General features: G+C 39.8%; 1 protein-coding gene and 1 long non-coding RNA gene across 2 annotated transcripts in view; one reads left to right on the forward strand and one right to left on the reverse strand.

The window, feature by feature from the left end:
- The window catches only part of FMN2 (formin 2), a 296,800-nt gene extending 294,063 nt beyond the window's left edge, over positions 1 to 2,737 (forward strand). The window contains exon 18 of the mRNA XM_047762652.1: positions 2,632 to 2,737. Within this exon, the coding sequence (XP_047618608.1) occupies positions 2,632 to 2,737 (106 nt within the window). The remainder of the gene's footprint in view (positions 1 to 2,631) is intronic.
- A 2,551-nt stretch (positions 2,738 to 5,288) lies between these two features.
- Positions 5,289 to 15,984, reverse strand: part of LOC125116260 (uncharacterized) — a 53,438-nt gene continuing 42,742 nt past the window's right edge. Inside the window, exons 4-5 of the long non-coding RNA XR_007132290.1 lie at positions 8,905 to 9,060; positions 5,289 to 5,594 (exon numbers count right to left, since the gene is read on the reverse strand). This is a non-coding gene — a long non-coding RNA (uncharacterized LOC125116260). The remainder of the gene's footprint in view (positions 5,595 to 8,904; positions 9,061 to 15,984) is intronic.

Genomic DNA, 15,984 nt, shown 5'->3' on the forward strand with positions numbered 1-15,984 from the left:
GGGAGAGGCAAGTGCAGAGTCCTAGGGAGGAAGCTACAGTGGCTGAACAGAGTGACAACAGGTGGAAGATGCTGCAGAGAGGGGCATTGGGGCAGATCATGGACCTGGTGGACCAGGGGCAAAGGTTTCCGGAGGCTGTAAAGCAGAACCATGGACACACTGCTGGTGCTGAGGGAGCAGAGGAGAATCACCCTTTGGATTTGGGAATTGGTGGCATCTCCATTGGATTAGATGGGAGCAGAGGGTATGGAAAAGGTGATAATAGGCATATCAAGAGAAAGGTCTAGCTGGAGGGTGAGGGGATTAGGGATTTTCTTTTTTATTTGATGGGATGAACAGCATATATTTAGCCTGATAGGGATAATCCAGTAATGGGAAGGGGGGGATGTGTGTTTTTGTCCTCCCTTCATATGCGTGTTTCCTTGAGCCCATTCCTACATTGTATCCCCCAGTCCTTCTCTTGCATGATTCTAAACCATTATGATAGAAATAGCTTTGTTACACATTTTTTTAAGTTTCACAGGAGGAAATGTGATATAGTCCCTATAAACTAATTTCTATGTCTAATAGCCCTTGAGTCTCCCCATCAAGAAAAATTTTTTTCTAAAAAAATAGGATCCAAGTTACTCATCCACATCCTCCTTGCTAGATAAATATCCAAACAAAAAACATAGTGTACATACCAACAGAACTTAATGTTGTATCTCACTGGCTATAATCAAATGCTTTTCTGAACCATGTGTCTGCACACAAAAAGAATCACTGATATTTAAGAGAATATCTTATTTAACACAGGTGGAAACAGTAAAAGGATTTTTACATGAAAAATGTCAAATGCAGTAAGCAACACTCCTGTAAGAAAAGATATAAACTTCGGAGTTCCTGCTTGGTGCAGTGGGTTAGGGATCCAACTTTTCAGCAGCTCAGGTTGCTGCAGAAGTTCAGGTTCCGTCCCTGGCCAAGCTCAGTGGGTTAAGGATCCAGTGTTGCTGCAGCCGTGGCATAAGCCTTGGCTGCAGCTCACATTCAGTCCTGGGCCTGGGAACTTCCATATGCTGTAGGTGCAGTATCTTAGAATCTGCTACCAAAAGACATTCAGAGCTGTCACGCCCTGGCCATCTCTAAGTCAGACTTCTGGCCTCCCTAACCTTCATGACACAGCTGGGAACCCTCAAGTCTGGGGCAGGTGGGGTGAGGGAGAAGTCCTGGCAGCTGAAGTGACTCCCTCCAGGTCCAGGCGCTCTATCTGCTTAACTGAGACTAAACGGCTGTAATCTGAGGCTCATTTAAATGGGCTTAGTTATCTGGTTTTCCTTCCTAGAGAAGGTAGGAATTTGTTGAAGAAGATAAGGCAGGTTTGCTGGCACTGGGAGTAGTCAACACAGACTTCATAACTGGCAGTGACATTAGGCTCCCCTTGCAGAGCAGCGTGGGGTTAGCCTCATCATCGAGGCCTAAGTTCTTAGGCACCTTGAGGAAGGCCTGTGTCTGCATATCACAACAGTGATAAGGGTGGCCATTAATAAAGGTTAATAAAGGTTAAATTGTTCCATTTATTTAAGAAAGAGAAAGGTTTATTTTTCAAAAACTGTTCAAAATTGGTTATACAAAGATCGGTCCTTGTAGGAATTGCATCCCTATTTCCTGGGAATCACCCATTCATTTGTCTAACTCTGACCATTACCAGGACAAAAGTTAAAAATTGCTCACACTAGTTGTCTATTCTGTTTGCCAAACTGATTCCATCAGTCTTTTGTTTTTTCCCCCATAATTAACTTCTCCCTTAAAAGATAAAGGAATGCCTCCTATTCCTTTATTGCTTTTGGTCCTCCATTTGAGGGAGTACTAGATGATTTGTTTCATTCCATTGTTTAAAAACAGAAATTTGGAGTTCCTCTTATGGTAATGAATTGACTAGCATCCGTGAGGATGTAGGTTCTATTCCTGGCCTCCCTCAGTGGGTTGAGGATCCATTGTTGCCCTGAGCTATGGTGTGAGTCACAGTCACAACTCAGATCCAGTGTTGCTGTGGCTGTGGCACAGGCCAGCAGCTATAGCTTTGATTCGACCCTCACCTGGGAACCTCCATATGCCACAGGTGCAGCCCTAAAGAGACCAAAAAAAAAAAAATTTCACCTTTAAAAACCAACCCAACTATTCACAGAACATGACTTTCATGCATGGGCAAATGTAATGTGTAAAATGAATCTGATATTTTAAATAAGCATATGAGTTTTTATATGATACTGCTTATTTAACCATTTAATGCTTCTGATTTATGTAATAGAGCCATTCTCAGCACCCTCACCTGAAAATGAAGGATATTTCCTTATTTTCCTATATGACTCTGACACATGTATCTATATATGTATGCCTAAAACTATAGATGTGTTTCTGTACTATTCCATTTGACAGCCTTTGATTCCAGGTTAAAGACTTCTTGGATGAATTTTCCACTAGCTCTGACATTCTGTTTTTAAATCAAGTATCAGATAACATCCCTGTGTATATGGTATTATTTTCTGTAATAAGTCACATCCTCAATGAGTTGACACTTGCTCACCTATTATAAGGTGGATTGTAGTGGTCTTTTTAAGTCTCTGTTTAAATACATGTGTTCTCCCCACCCAGAGTAAAAGAAGCCGAAGAGGTGTGTAGGCAGAAAAAGGGAAAATCACTTTATAAAATAAAACCAAGGCACGACTCTGGAATCGTAAGTATTTATCCTGCTTTTTGACTTGTGATTTTCTTTGGCTTTTAAATACTGTTTTCTCAACGTACACAAACTCATGTAATAATATTTTAGTTATTTTCCTCTTAAGTTTGAACAAATAATGAGCTTCTGACTTAAAGAATCTCCTTTTCCTTCTGCCTTTAATTAGACCCAAAAGACAAGCATTCAAAGTGTAACGATTAAGATAAATCCACTCAGAGGGTACAGGTATTGGGGGGGGAGACCATCCTTCACTTTACTCATCACGCACGATCATAGCACAGCTGTTGTAGTTGGATGAGCACCACTGAGAGAGAAAACATGAAAGGCCAGGTGCCCTGCTGTCCTTTGCTCAGACAAAGGGCCCAGGCCTGGCTTGTGGCAGCTCTGTGGAGTTGGCTCCCTAACAGCTGTCAGCCAGAGTGTCAGAAGCTCATCTAAGTTTCCTTTGTTCGTGTCTCCCTCCAAAATAAAAGCCAGGGGAGTTCCCATCGTGGCTTAGTGATTAACAAACGCAACAGCATCCATGAGGATGTGGGTTCGATCTCTGGCCTCACTCAGTGGGTTAAGGATCCAGCATTGCCGTGAGCTGTGGTGTAGGTCCGCAGACACGGCTTGGATCCCACGTTGCTGTGGCTCTGGTGTAGGCTGGCGGCTATAGCTCTAATTCGACCCCTGGCTTGGGAACCTCCATATGCCTTGGGTACGGCCCTAAAGAGACAAAAATAAATAAATAAAAGCCAAATTGTACACCCAGGGAGGGAAGGGCTTGGTGCAAATGACAAGTTTCCCCCATGGTACTGTCACTGTTCTGTTGAATATTTTGAGGAATTATCATTTGTGGCACAGGGTAAGTAAATGATGCTGTAAATCAAAAGTTAGAGTAGGCCTTAAAATAGCATTTTGAATTGAATTAGTCTAATGTAGTCTAAATAGAAAAGATATTAAAGTAACCCAAATTGGGATATAATTAAGCAGCCCTATTTACAAAGAGTTATATTTTCCCTTCAGTTTCTATCAAAATCTTATCTAACAATAAGTATTTTATTATGATTTGGTTTATGTTCTTTTTGACAAAAGTACAATCTTAAAGTAAGTATATAGAATAAGAAGGAATAATTACTTATTAACCACAATTATGCTATTATAAGGATAGAAGAAAAATCTCCTTAACCATGAAGTTGTACCAGTTCCATTTTCATATTTAAGTATTTGCACATTAATAAAATGAGGAAGGGAGTTGATATGCTTGATATGCTTTTTTTCCTCAAAAACATTTGGTCATTTGTCTTAGTGAAAATTCTGAAAGATAGATAAAACAGGTTCTACTCATATTTTTCCCTTTATGAGCTTGTGGATCTTTAATGTTTTCTCAAAGAATGTGATTGAAATGATCAGATCATGTTTAGGCTACTCTAAACTCCATACATTTTCAAATTTCTTCTTTCTAACTATAATTCTTATCTGGTGTGTTTATTTTCAGAAAGCAAAAATAAGCATGAAAACCTAAATAACAAAAAGCAAAATGAAAACAAGTGACTGCAACCACTTCCACAGAATTCAGCCAACCTGAAGGCAAGAAGGAAACTCATCATTTTGATCATTTTTCTTCTTGACCTAGTATATAATCTTTGTGTTTCCAGACAGTTAGTTCACTGATTGTTGAATTTTACTGAAAAAGCAGTAGGCCAGTGGAGAATTTGACACCTTTTCTTTTTGTAAAAGTTTATGGTTATTATACCGATAGACCAAAACAGCATGTATAAGAGGCAGTATCTGCATTAATTCTGAACATGCTAAATATTCACCTAAAATGTACTTATTGTGAGAATATTCCTTATCGCAGAAAAACACCTTCCTTTCTACTGACAACCAGTACTGCACATCACTACATTTAGATTTCTGGGTAAAATGTTATTTCTAGTGAATTGTTTGTATCAGTTTCACGTCTACATATAAATTTTCTATTTTAAAATTTAAGTACCATTTATATATATCATAGTCAAGACTTTCCCAACTCTTGGGTTGGTCTCCATAACTATATATTTGTGAAAGAAGATTCTCATTTTTTATTCATCAGATAATGAATAGAAAAAAATATAGCAAAAGGAAAACCCTTCCTATAAATTAGTTAATACAGGCAGGAATCAGAATTTTAAGTTTAATGAGGGCCTTTATCACACTGTCCTTTGGGACCCTACTACATAAAGCCAGTCTGCAGCAAAGGTCAATTAAACCAAAGGTGTGCCCCCCGGTAACTTGCCATTGCCCTTCACAAAGAAGATGACACAGTACTTTGAAGGAATTTAAATAAATGATGTTCATAGAATTGCCACATATGACTCACTGTTGGGGGGAAAAAAAAAAAACTTTTGGCGGGACTGGCATCTGCCTAGAATTTGTTAGATACAGCTGCCCGAGTATTTTTGACATGACTGAGGTTGTCTTTGTGTTACGGCAGTTGATTAAAAAGTATAAAATGAGTATGCAATGATTTATTACCTGAAGGAGCACAGGAAAAGATTTTATTTTACTTTGAGAGGAAAAAAAGTAAATCTTCACTGTTGCTGAGAGTACTTTAAAGTCAGCTCACAATACATTGTGATAGTTTTCTCTAATATTAAAAGGTTTAAAAAAATTGTTTAATGATATTTATTGAGGTATGGTTGTGGATAAAAGGGAGAATTATTGCTACTGGAAACCAATTACAGAGAGCAACTTAAAAAGAAAATCTTCTGAATCATAACTATGTATTTATGTAAAGTATGGTCTCTTACCTTTCAGTTTGTAGTTTAAGTGCAAAGAAACATTAGTGGCTCTTGGGTTGTTGTTTTGTAGTCTTCCTGCCTCCTTCAGTCCCTCCAACGTGTATATTACCATCCTTCAATGAAATAATAGGGCATTTAACAAAGATCGCTATGTGCAATACTGTATTTAGTGTTTCTATTTTAATTTTTCTAGGATGTTAATTTATATGAAAATAAAATGAATAATAAAAGTTGTGACTGTTGTGTGTGTATTGCCTCAAGATACTTGAAAATACAGCCATGTTTTTATTGGTTTAATTGATTTACAGTGTCGTGTTAGTTTCTGGTGTGCAACAGCGTCACTCAGTTTACATATATGTGTTCTTTTGCATATTCTTTTCCATTAGAGGTTATTATAAGACATTGAATCTAGTCCCCCCTGCTGTACAGCTGGACCTTGTTGTTTGTTGTATTTATTGTAGGTTGTATCTGCTAGTCCCAAGCTCCTAATTTACCCCTCCCTCCCTTCTGCTAACCATAAGTTTGTTCTCTATGTCTGTGAGTCTGTATCTGTTTTGTGAGTTCATTTGTATCATATATTTATCTTTTTCTTCCTGACTTAGTATGATAATCTCTAGGTTCATCCATGTTGCTGCAAGGGTACAGCCATCACACTTAACACAGGAGGGAAATAAGCTGTCTGTGATTGAAGATTTTTTTAAAGTTCCTTTTTCAGGCTTAACAGTTGTTTGTTAGTAGTTAAGTATTTGATGAATGCTGGTTTTTAGAGATAAAATAATCATTCTACACATCAAAACTTTCCTTCACAAGTTTAAATTTTCCTTATGTAATTTTGAGGAAGAAGTATTTCCCACTTAAGAACACCAATATATTAGTAGTTGTGAAGTTTTTTTTCTAAAAGTTAAAAATTAGGTGCAAAAGTTCATTTGATACAGGTTAAATGGTGAAGGGTTATTAGACTATGATTAAGCAAAGGAGAACATTATGGTTTATAAGAGATGGATATAGAAGAGGAAATAGAATAAAAACAAATATTTTGCTAATGGAAAAATGAAAGAGATTCTTTCCCTTCATGAATAAACTTTGCCTTTAGGTCTGATCTAATTTTTCAATATAAACTCTTTTAACACTTGCATATTGGCTTGTCATCTACCTTGTACCAAGGCCTGCTGCTTATAACTGACATTCAAAGAGGAAAAGGTGGAGAGAGGGCGAAATGCATAAAGGGGACCAAATGTGCAGTGATGAATGGAAACTAAACATTTGGTGGTGAGCAAACTGTAGCGTGTACAAAAGTCAAAATACAATGTACACATGAAATTCATGTAATGTAATAAACCAATGTTATCACAATAAAAAATAATTTAAAAATTTGAACTATCAAGTTGAGGGGGAAAATGTAAAGCAGCAATTAAAGGTGTTCTCTTGGGAGTTCCCACCAAGGCTCAGCGGAAACAAATCCAACTAGTATCATGAGGATGCGGATTTAATCCCTGGCCTTGCTTAGTGTGTCAGGGATCTGGCTTTGCCATGAGCTGTGGTGTAGATCACAGACGTGGCTCAGATCTGGCATTGCTGTGGCTGTGGCGTAGGTTGGCAGCTACAGCTCTGATTTGACCCCTAGGCCTGCGAACCTCCATATGCCTCAGGCAGCCCTAAAAAGCAAAAAACAAAAAAGAGTACTCTTGTGGTGCAGTGGGTAAGGATCACTGTTGTCACTGCAGGGACTCAGGTCACTGCTGTGGCACGAGTTGTATCCTGGCCGGGAACTTCCATGTGCCATAGGAATGGCCAAAAAGGGAACGATTAAATTTCACTGTAATGTTCAATATAAAGAATACAAAATGCTACATCGAGAGAGTAGAGGGAAAAAGGAAATCCCCAGATGACAACCAGTCCTGGAAGGCACTGGAAGGTTCTGGGAGGGTCATTCCTTTTTTTTGGCCTCACTCATGGCATGTGCAAATTCCTGGGCCAGGGATCAAACCTTCACTGCCACTGCTGCAGCAGCACTGGTTCTTTTACCCAGTGCACCACAGGGGAATATCCAGGAGCTTCATTTCTTTTAGGAGTTGCAACTAGTTCAGATTGATGGAGGGAGCAGAGCATAAAAGAGAAAGACTGGAGAAAGATAAGGGACTATATGGTAGAAACTAAATATATACATTATATATGTAAGAAACCATTACAGTTTGGGGCCAGGAGTATCTAGGGGTCACTGTGCCCTCACTACTCTTAGCAGGGTGGTGGGTCAGCAGTGCTGATATCCCCAGGAGCTTGTTTGAAGTGCAGTCTTGAAAGTTCCAAATGGCTAGTGATGATGTTAAAGTTCTAAATGGTTAGTGATAGTGTTAGTTAAGATGATGAAACTTTTTTTTTTAAGGGCCAAACCCATGGCATATGGAAGTTCCCAGGCTATGGGTGTATTGGAGCTGCAGCTGCCAGGCTACACCACAGCCACAGCCGATCCAAGCTGTGTCTCTGGCCTACGCCAAAGCTCACAGCAACACTGGATCCTTAAACCATTGAGCAGGGCCAGGGATCAAACTCGCATCCTCACAAATACTAATCGGGTTTGTTACTGCTGAGCCAAAACAGGAACTCTGAGATGATGAAACATTTCTAAGAGAGGTAGAAAGCTGAAGGATAAGCATGGAAAACAGAGGCCAAACAGCCCCCCACACCTGTGGAAGAATTAGTCCTACACAGAGAGTAGGAGGTGCGTGTGAGGCAGACTGGCCACAAGGACAAATGTGCAGGATCATGGGCAACTGCTGAGGACCTTAACAAGAAACATTATGCAGTGGATTATGAAGCCAACAAATCATTTTAAAGGGCTAACATAACCTGGTTTCAGGTTAACAAAGCCTACTCTTGTACAGTGTGGAGGACAGAGTGTAGGAGCATGAAACTAGAGGTGAGATGATCACTGAAGAGCCTACTGCAATTCCGAGAAAGAGCCAGGACTCCATAAGATGTTACCACTAGAGATGGAAGCTTAGAACTGAAGAAAAGATATGTCAAGGAGTTCCTGTCGTGGCTCAGTGGTTAACGAATCCGACTAGGAACCATGAGGTTGCGGGTTCAATCCCTGGCCTTGCTCAGTGGGTTAAGGACCCGGTGTTGCCGTGAGCTGTGGTGTAGGTCGCAGACGTGGCTCGGATCCCGTGTTGCTGTGGCCCTAGCGTAGGCCAGTGGCCTGGGAACCTCCATATGCCGTGGGAGCAGCCCAAGAAAATGGCAAAAAGACAAAAAAATATATATATATATATGTCAAGGAAGTAAAATGTGTATGAGAATTTCATAAAGCTTTAAATATGAGAAGAAAACAGAATGGGTTTAAGATGACAGGGTGGTGTCCTGACTGTTGTTTGGCAAGGTGTGGCTCTGAACATCAGCAAAGGCGAGACAGGAAATGCTTACCTCAAGTTTCTTTGTGACTGTCAGTGCCTCAGAGAAACCTTCCTTCACCAGCCTGTGAAGAACGGCAACTCCCTTGGAGTTCCTGCTGTGGCACAGCATGTTGAAGATCCATCATTGTCTCTGAAGAAGACAGTTTCATCCTTGGCCTGGGAACTTCTATATGCCATGGGTGTGGCCAAAACAGAAAAAAAGATAAAGAAAAAAAAAAAAAGCTACTAGCCTTGCCCACTGTCTCCATCTCCCTGGAAGCACACATACCACCCAAAAAATACAAAGTAAGCTCTCACAAAATACCTAGGGGTGTTAAGACATATAAATAGCCCTCCAATACGACAGAAGTTTTTTTCCAGAAACTCACAAAATAAGAAAAATATAGGAGTTCCCGTCGTGTCGCAGTGGTTAACGAATCCGACTAGGAACCATGAGGTTGCAGGTTTGGTCCCTGCCCTTGCTCAGTGGGTTAACGATCCGGCATTGCCGTGAGCTGTGGTGTAGGTTGCAGACGCGGCTCAGATCCTGCGTTGCTGTGGCTCTGGCGTAGGCTGGTGGCTACGGCTCTGATTAGACCCCTAGCCTGGGAACCTCCACATGCCACGGGAGCAGCCCAAGAAATAGCAAAAAAAGACAAAAAAAAAAGAAAAGAAAAATATAAGCAAAATGAAGAAGCTCAGGAACCATTCCCAGGTAAAAAAAAATAGGAGAATTCACCTGAAGAAGAAAATAATGAAACAGATCTCTGCAGTCTAACAGACGCTTGAGTTCAAAAAGGACAGAGTGAAAATACTGAAGGAATTAAGAGCGAAGAGAAATGAATTAAGATCACATATGAACAGTAATGCCAATCACTTTAGAAAGGAACTAGAAAATATAAGGAGGAGTCAAGAAAAATTAGAAAATTCATTTGCAGAGACACAAGCTGAGTTAAAGGCACTGAAGAGCAGAATGAATAATGCAGAGGAACAAATTAATGACTTGCAAGTTAGCATAATGGAAATCACCCAATCAGGACAGCAGACAGAAAACCAAATGAAAACACATGAAAGCAATATAAGAGATCTATGGGATAATATAAAGCGGGCCAATCTATGCATAATAGGGATTCCAGAAGGAGAAGACAAAGGGGATTGAAAATATATTTGAAGAAATTATGGCTGAAAACTTTCCAAATCTTACAGATATTAAGATATAGGAAGCACAGAGCACCCCAAACAAGTTGAACCAAATTAGGCCCATGCCAGGACATAAAATAAAAATGGCAAAAGTTAAAGAGAGGATTCTAATGATTCTCTTCAACAAGAGAAGAACAAAGAGTTAATTACAAGGGACCCCCCCCCCATAATGCTATCGGCTGATTTCTCTGCAGGGACACTACAGGCCAGAAGAGAGTGGCAAGATATATTCAAAGTTCTCAAAGGGAAAAATCTGCAGCCTAGAATACTCTACCATCAAGAATATCATTTAAAAGAGAAGGAGAAATAAAGAATTTCTCTAACAAACAAAAACTAAAAGAGTACAGCAATACTAAATCCATTCTAAAAGAAATACTGAGGGAGTTCCCTTCATGGCTCAGTGTTTAACTAACCTAACGAGGAACTGTGAGGATGTAGGTTCGATCCCTGGGCTCGCTCAGTGGGTTAGGATCTGGCATTGCCGTGAGCTGTGGTGTAGGTCACAGATGCAGTTTGGATCCTGTGTTGCTGTGGCTGTGGCATAGGCTGGCAGCTGTAGCTCCAATTCGACCCCTAGCCTGAGAACTTCCACATGCTTCAGGTGTGGCCCTAAAAAGCAAAATAATAATAATAATAAAACAAATACTGAAAGGCCTCCTCTAAATAAAAAAGTAAGAAAATATAGGATGGAGGAAATCACAAGTGGAAAGCAATCACTTAAATAAGCAGTATATAGTTCTAAAAGCAAATAAAAACCTATTGTAAAAGTGGCAATAAACACAAGGAACAGCAAAGGATAAGCATGAAGATGTTAAAGAAGGACATAAAAATCGTAAAATGTGGGGAAGGAAAGTAAGAAAATCTAGAGTCTGTTTTTTAGAATGGGTTTGAGCCTATATGACTATTAGGCTAAAGCAAGCAGATATAGGAAGGTATTAACATACTTGAAAAACAGGGCAACCACAAATCAAAACCAAACATCACATCCATAAAAACTAAAGAGAAAAGGACACAAACATAAAATAAATCATCCAAAAAAAAAAGGAACAAAAGAGAAACATAGAATCAACTGAAAGCAAGGTTTAAATAGAAATAAATACATATTTATCAGTAATTACCTTAAATGTCAATGGACTGAATGCTCCAATCAAAAGACACAGAGTGGCAGATTGGATTAAAAAACCAAGAGTTTACAATGTGCTGTCTACCAGAGATTACCTTAGGACAAAGGACACATATTAATTGAATGTGAGAGGATGGAAAAAGTTATTTTATGCAAATGGAAAATTTCATGCAAATGGAAAAGACCAGAAAGCAGGAGTTGTGATACTCATATCAGACAAAACAGACTTTAAAATGAAGGCCATAAAGAAAGACAAAGAAGGACACTATTTAATGATAAAAGAATCCATTCAAAAAGAGGATATTACATTTGTCAATACACGTGCCCCTAATACAAGAGCACCCATATATATACAACAAATACAAACAGACATAAAAGGAGAAATTGATGGGAATACAATCACAGTAGGAGATTTTAACACCCCACTCACATCAATGGACAGATCCTCCAGACAGAAAATCAATAACGCAACAGAGATCCTAAAGAACACAGTGGAAAAGAAAGACTTAACTGATAGTTTCAAGACATTACATTCCCCAAATTAGAACATTCATTCTTTTCAAGTGCACATGGAACATTCTCAAGGACTGACCACATTCTGGGGCACCAAACTAACCTCAACAAATTTAAGGGTACAGAAATTGTTTCAACTATCTTCTCTGACCACAATGGCATGAAACTACAGAAATCGACGACAGGGAAAGAAATGAGAACAAACTGACTACAGGGAGACTAAACAACATGCTACTAAAAAACCAGTGGGTCAATGAGGAAATCAAAAGGGGAATTAAAAAATACCTCCAGACAAATGATAATGAAAACACAGCCATTCAAAATCTATGAGATGCCACAAAAGCAGTGCTTAGAGGAAAGTTCATAGCAATACAGGCCTTCCTCGGAAAAGAAGAAAAATCGCAAATCAACAACCTAACATACTACTGAAAAGAATTAGAAAAAGAAGAGCAAACAAAGTCAGCAGAAGGAAGGAAATCATAAGGGTCAGAGAAGAAATCAATAAAATAGAGATCCAGGAGTTCCCGTCGTGGCGCAGTGGTTAACAAATCTGACTAGGAACCATGAGGTTGCGGGTTCGGTCCCTGGCCTTGCTCAGTGGGTTAACGATCCGGTGTTGCCATGAGCTGTGGTGTAGGTTGCAGACGTGGCTCGATCCCGCGTTGCTGTGGCTCTGGCGTAGGCCCATGGCTACAGCTCCGATTCAACCCCTAGCCTGGGAACCTCCATATGCCGCGGGAGCGGCCCAAGAAATAGCAACAACAACAACAACAACGACAAAAAAGACAAAAAAAAAGAAAAAAAAGAAAAAGAAAATAAAATAGAGATTCAAAAAATAGGAAAAATCAATAAAACCACTAGCTGTTTCTTGAAAGGATAAATTGACAAACCTCTGGCCAGACTCACAAAGAAGAAGAGAGAAAGAACTCATATATATAATAAAAATAAAAAGAAATCTCAATGGATACTGCGAAAATACAAAAAAAAACATAAGAGGAGTTCCTGTCATGGCTCAGTGGTTAACAAACACAACTAGGAATCATGAGGTTGCAGATTCGATCCCTGGCCTTGCTCAGTGGGTTAAGGATCCGGCGTTGCTGTGAGCTGTGGTGTAGGTTGCAGATACGGCTTGGACCTGGCATTGTTGTGGCTCTGGCGTAGGCTAGCAGCTGTAGCTCCGATTAGACCCTTAGGCAGGGAACCTCCATAGGCCGAGGGTGTGGCCCTAAAAAGAAAAAAAAAAATATGCCACGACCAAATGGGATTCATCTGAAATTCACAAGGATGCTTCAACATACACAAATCAATCAATTTCATACATCACATTAACAAAAGTCAAAAACCACATGATCACCTCAATAGACGCAGAGAAAGAATTTGACAAAATCCAACATCCATTCATGATAAAAGCTCTTACCAAAGTGGGTATAGAAGGAATATACATCAACATAATATAAGCCATTTTTTTACAAACCCACAGCAAATATAATAGTCAGTGGAGAAGAGCTGAAAGACTTCCTGCTAAAATCTGGAAGAAAACAAGGATGCCCACTCTCACCACTTTTATTCCACATAGTATTGGAAGCTCTAGCCATAGCAATCAAACAAAAGAAATAAGAACTATCCAAATTGGAAGAGGTGAGGTAAAACTGTTACTCTATGCAGATGACATGATACCCTAAGGACTCCACACAAAAACTACTCGAACTGATCAATGAATTCAGGAAAGTTGCAGGACACAAGGTTAATATTCAGAAATCAGTTGCATTTCTGTATACTCAAAATGAAATGTTAGAAAAGGAATATAGGTGTTCCTATCATGGCTCATCGGAAATGAATCTGACTAGCATACATGAGGACCCAGGTTCAATCCCTGGCCTCACTCAGTGGGTTGAGGATCCGACCTTGCCATGAGCTGTGGTGTAGGGTGCAGATGTGGCTCAGATCCAGTGTTGCTGTGGCTGTGGTGTAGGCCAGCAGCTACAGCTCTAATTAGATCCCTAGCCTGGGAACCTCCATGTGTCATGGATGTGGCCCTAAAAAGACCAAAAAAAAAGGAAAGAAACTTTGTGACAAAGAACAAACCAGAAGAAAATTTTCATTAAAATGTTTAAAAAAGGAGTTCACATCATGGCTCAGTGGTTAACAAATCCGACTAGTAACCATGAGGTTGCAGGTTCGATCCCTGGCCTTGCTCAGTGGGTTAAGGATTTGGCATTGTCGTGAGCTGTGGTGTAGGTCACAGACATGGCTCAGATCCTGCATTGCTGTGGTTGTGGTGTAGGCCAGCAGTTGTAGCTCTGATTGGACCCCTAGCCTGGGAACCTCCATATGTTGCAGGTACAGCCCTAAAAAGACAAAAAAAAAATTTTTTAAGAAAGAAAAGGAAATAAAAATACAATACCTATTAAAATCCCACCCCAAAAAATTAAATACCTAGGGATAAACCTGACCAAGGAGGTGAAAAACTTACTTGCTGAGAACTAGAAAACATTAATCAAGGAAATTAAAGAGGATTCAAAGAAATGTAAAGATTTAATATTGTTAAAATGGCCATACTACCAAAAGCGATCTACAGATTAAATGCAATCCCTATCCAATTACCCATGATATTTTTTCACAGATGAGAACAAACATTCCAAAAATTTCTATGGAACTGTAAAAGACCCAGAATTGCCAATGCAACCCTGAGGAACAAAAACAAAGCAGGAGGCAAAACTCTCCCAGACTTCAGAAAATATTACAAAGCTACAGTCATCAAGACAGTGTGGTACTGGTACAAAAAGAGACATACAGACCAATGGAACAGAATAGAAAATGCAGAAATAAACCCACCCACCTGTGGTCTATTAATCTTCAACAAAGGAGGCAAGAGTATAAATTGGGGAAAAGAGAGTCTCTTCAGCAAGTGGTGCTGGGAAAACTGGATAGCACCATGTAAATCAAATGGCTTAAAGACTTAAACATAAGACAAGACACCATAAAACTCCTAGAAGAGAACATAGACAAAACATTCTCTGATATCAACCACACAAATGGGTTTTTTTTTCCTTTTAAGGGCCACACTGGTGACATGTGGAAGTTTCCAAGCTCGGGGGCAAATTGGAGCTACAGCTGCCAGCCTATGCCACAGCCACCGCAACACAGGATCCAAGCCACGTCTGCAAACTACATCACAGCTCACAGCAACACCAGACTCCCAAGCCACTGAAGACGACCAGGAATCAAACCAGCAACCTCATGGATACTAGTCAGGTTCATTTCTGATGTGCCACAATGGGAACTCCCCATACAAATGTCTTCTTAGGTCTTCTCCCAAGGCAACAGAAAAATAAAAATAAACCAATGGGACCTAATCAAACTTACAAGACTTTGCACAACATAGGAAACCATTAAAAAAAAAAAAAAAAAAAAAGGAGTTCCTGCTGTGGTGCAGCAGAAACAAATCTGACTAGGAACCATGAGGTTGCAGGTTCGATCCCTGGCCTCACTCAGTGGGTTAAGGATCCAGCGTTGCCGTGAGCTGTGGTGTAGGTTGCAGACACGGCTCAGATCCCGTGTTGCTATGGCTGTGGTGTAGGCTGGCAGCTGTAGCTCTGATTGGACCCCTAGCCTGGGAACCTCCATATGCCATGGGTGTGGCCCTAAAAAGCAAAAAAATACAATACAAAAACAACTTATACAACTCAACAGCAAAAAAATCCCACAACCCAACTGAAAAATGGGCAGAAGACCTACATAGACATTTCTCCAAAGAAGATATACAGAGGGCCAATAGGCACATAAAAAATGCTCAAAAGCACTAGTTATTCAAAACTACAGTGAGGTACCACCTCGCACTATTCAGAATGGCCACCATTAACGAGTCAACAAATAACAAATGCTGGAGAGGGTGTGGAGAAAAGGGAACCCTCCTGCACTGTTGGTGGGAATGTAGATTGGTACAACCATCATGGAAAACAGTATGGACGTACCTCAGAAAACTAAATATAGAACTACTACACAATCCAGAACTACTACACAATCCAGTAATCCCACTCCTCGGCATTTATCCAGACAAAAGTTTTATTGAAAAAGGTATATTCACCCTTACATTCACTGAAGCACTATTCACAATAGACAAGACATGGAAACAACCTAAAATGTCCATCGACAGATGAATAGACTAAGAAGATGTGGTGTATATACACAATGGAATACTACTCAGCCATAAAAAAGAACAAAACAATGCCATTTGCAGCAACATGGATTGAACTAGAGACTCTCATACTAAGT

The sequence above is a fragment of the Phacochoerus africanus genome, chromosome 15 (assembly GCF_016906955.1).
Source record: "Phacochoerus africanus isolate WHEZ1 chromosome 15, ROS_Pafr_v1, whole genome shotgun sequence".
Classification (NCBI taxonomy): domain Eukaryota; kingdom Metazoa; phylum Chordata; class Mammalia; order Artiodactyla; family Suidae; genus Phacochoerus; species Phacochoerus africanus.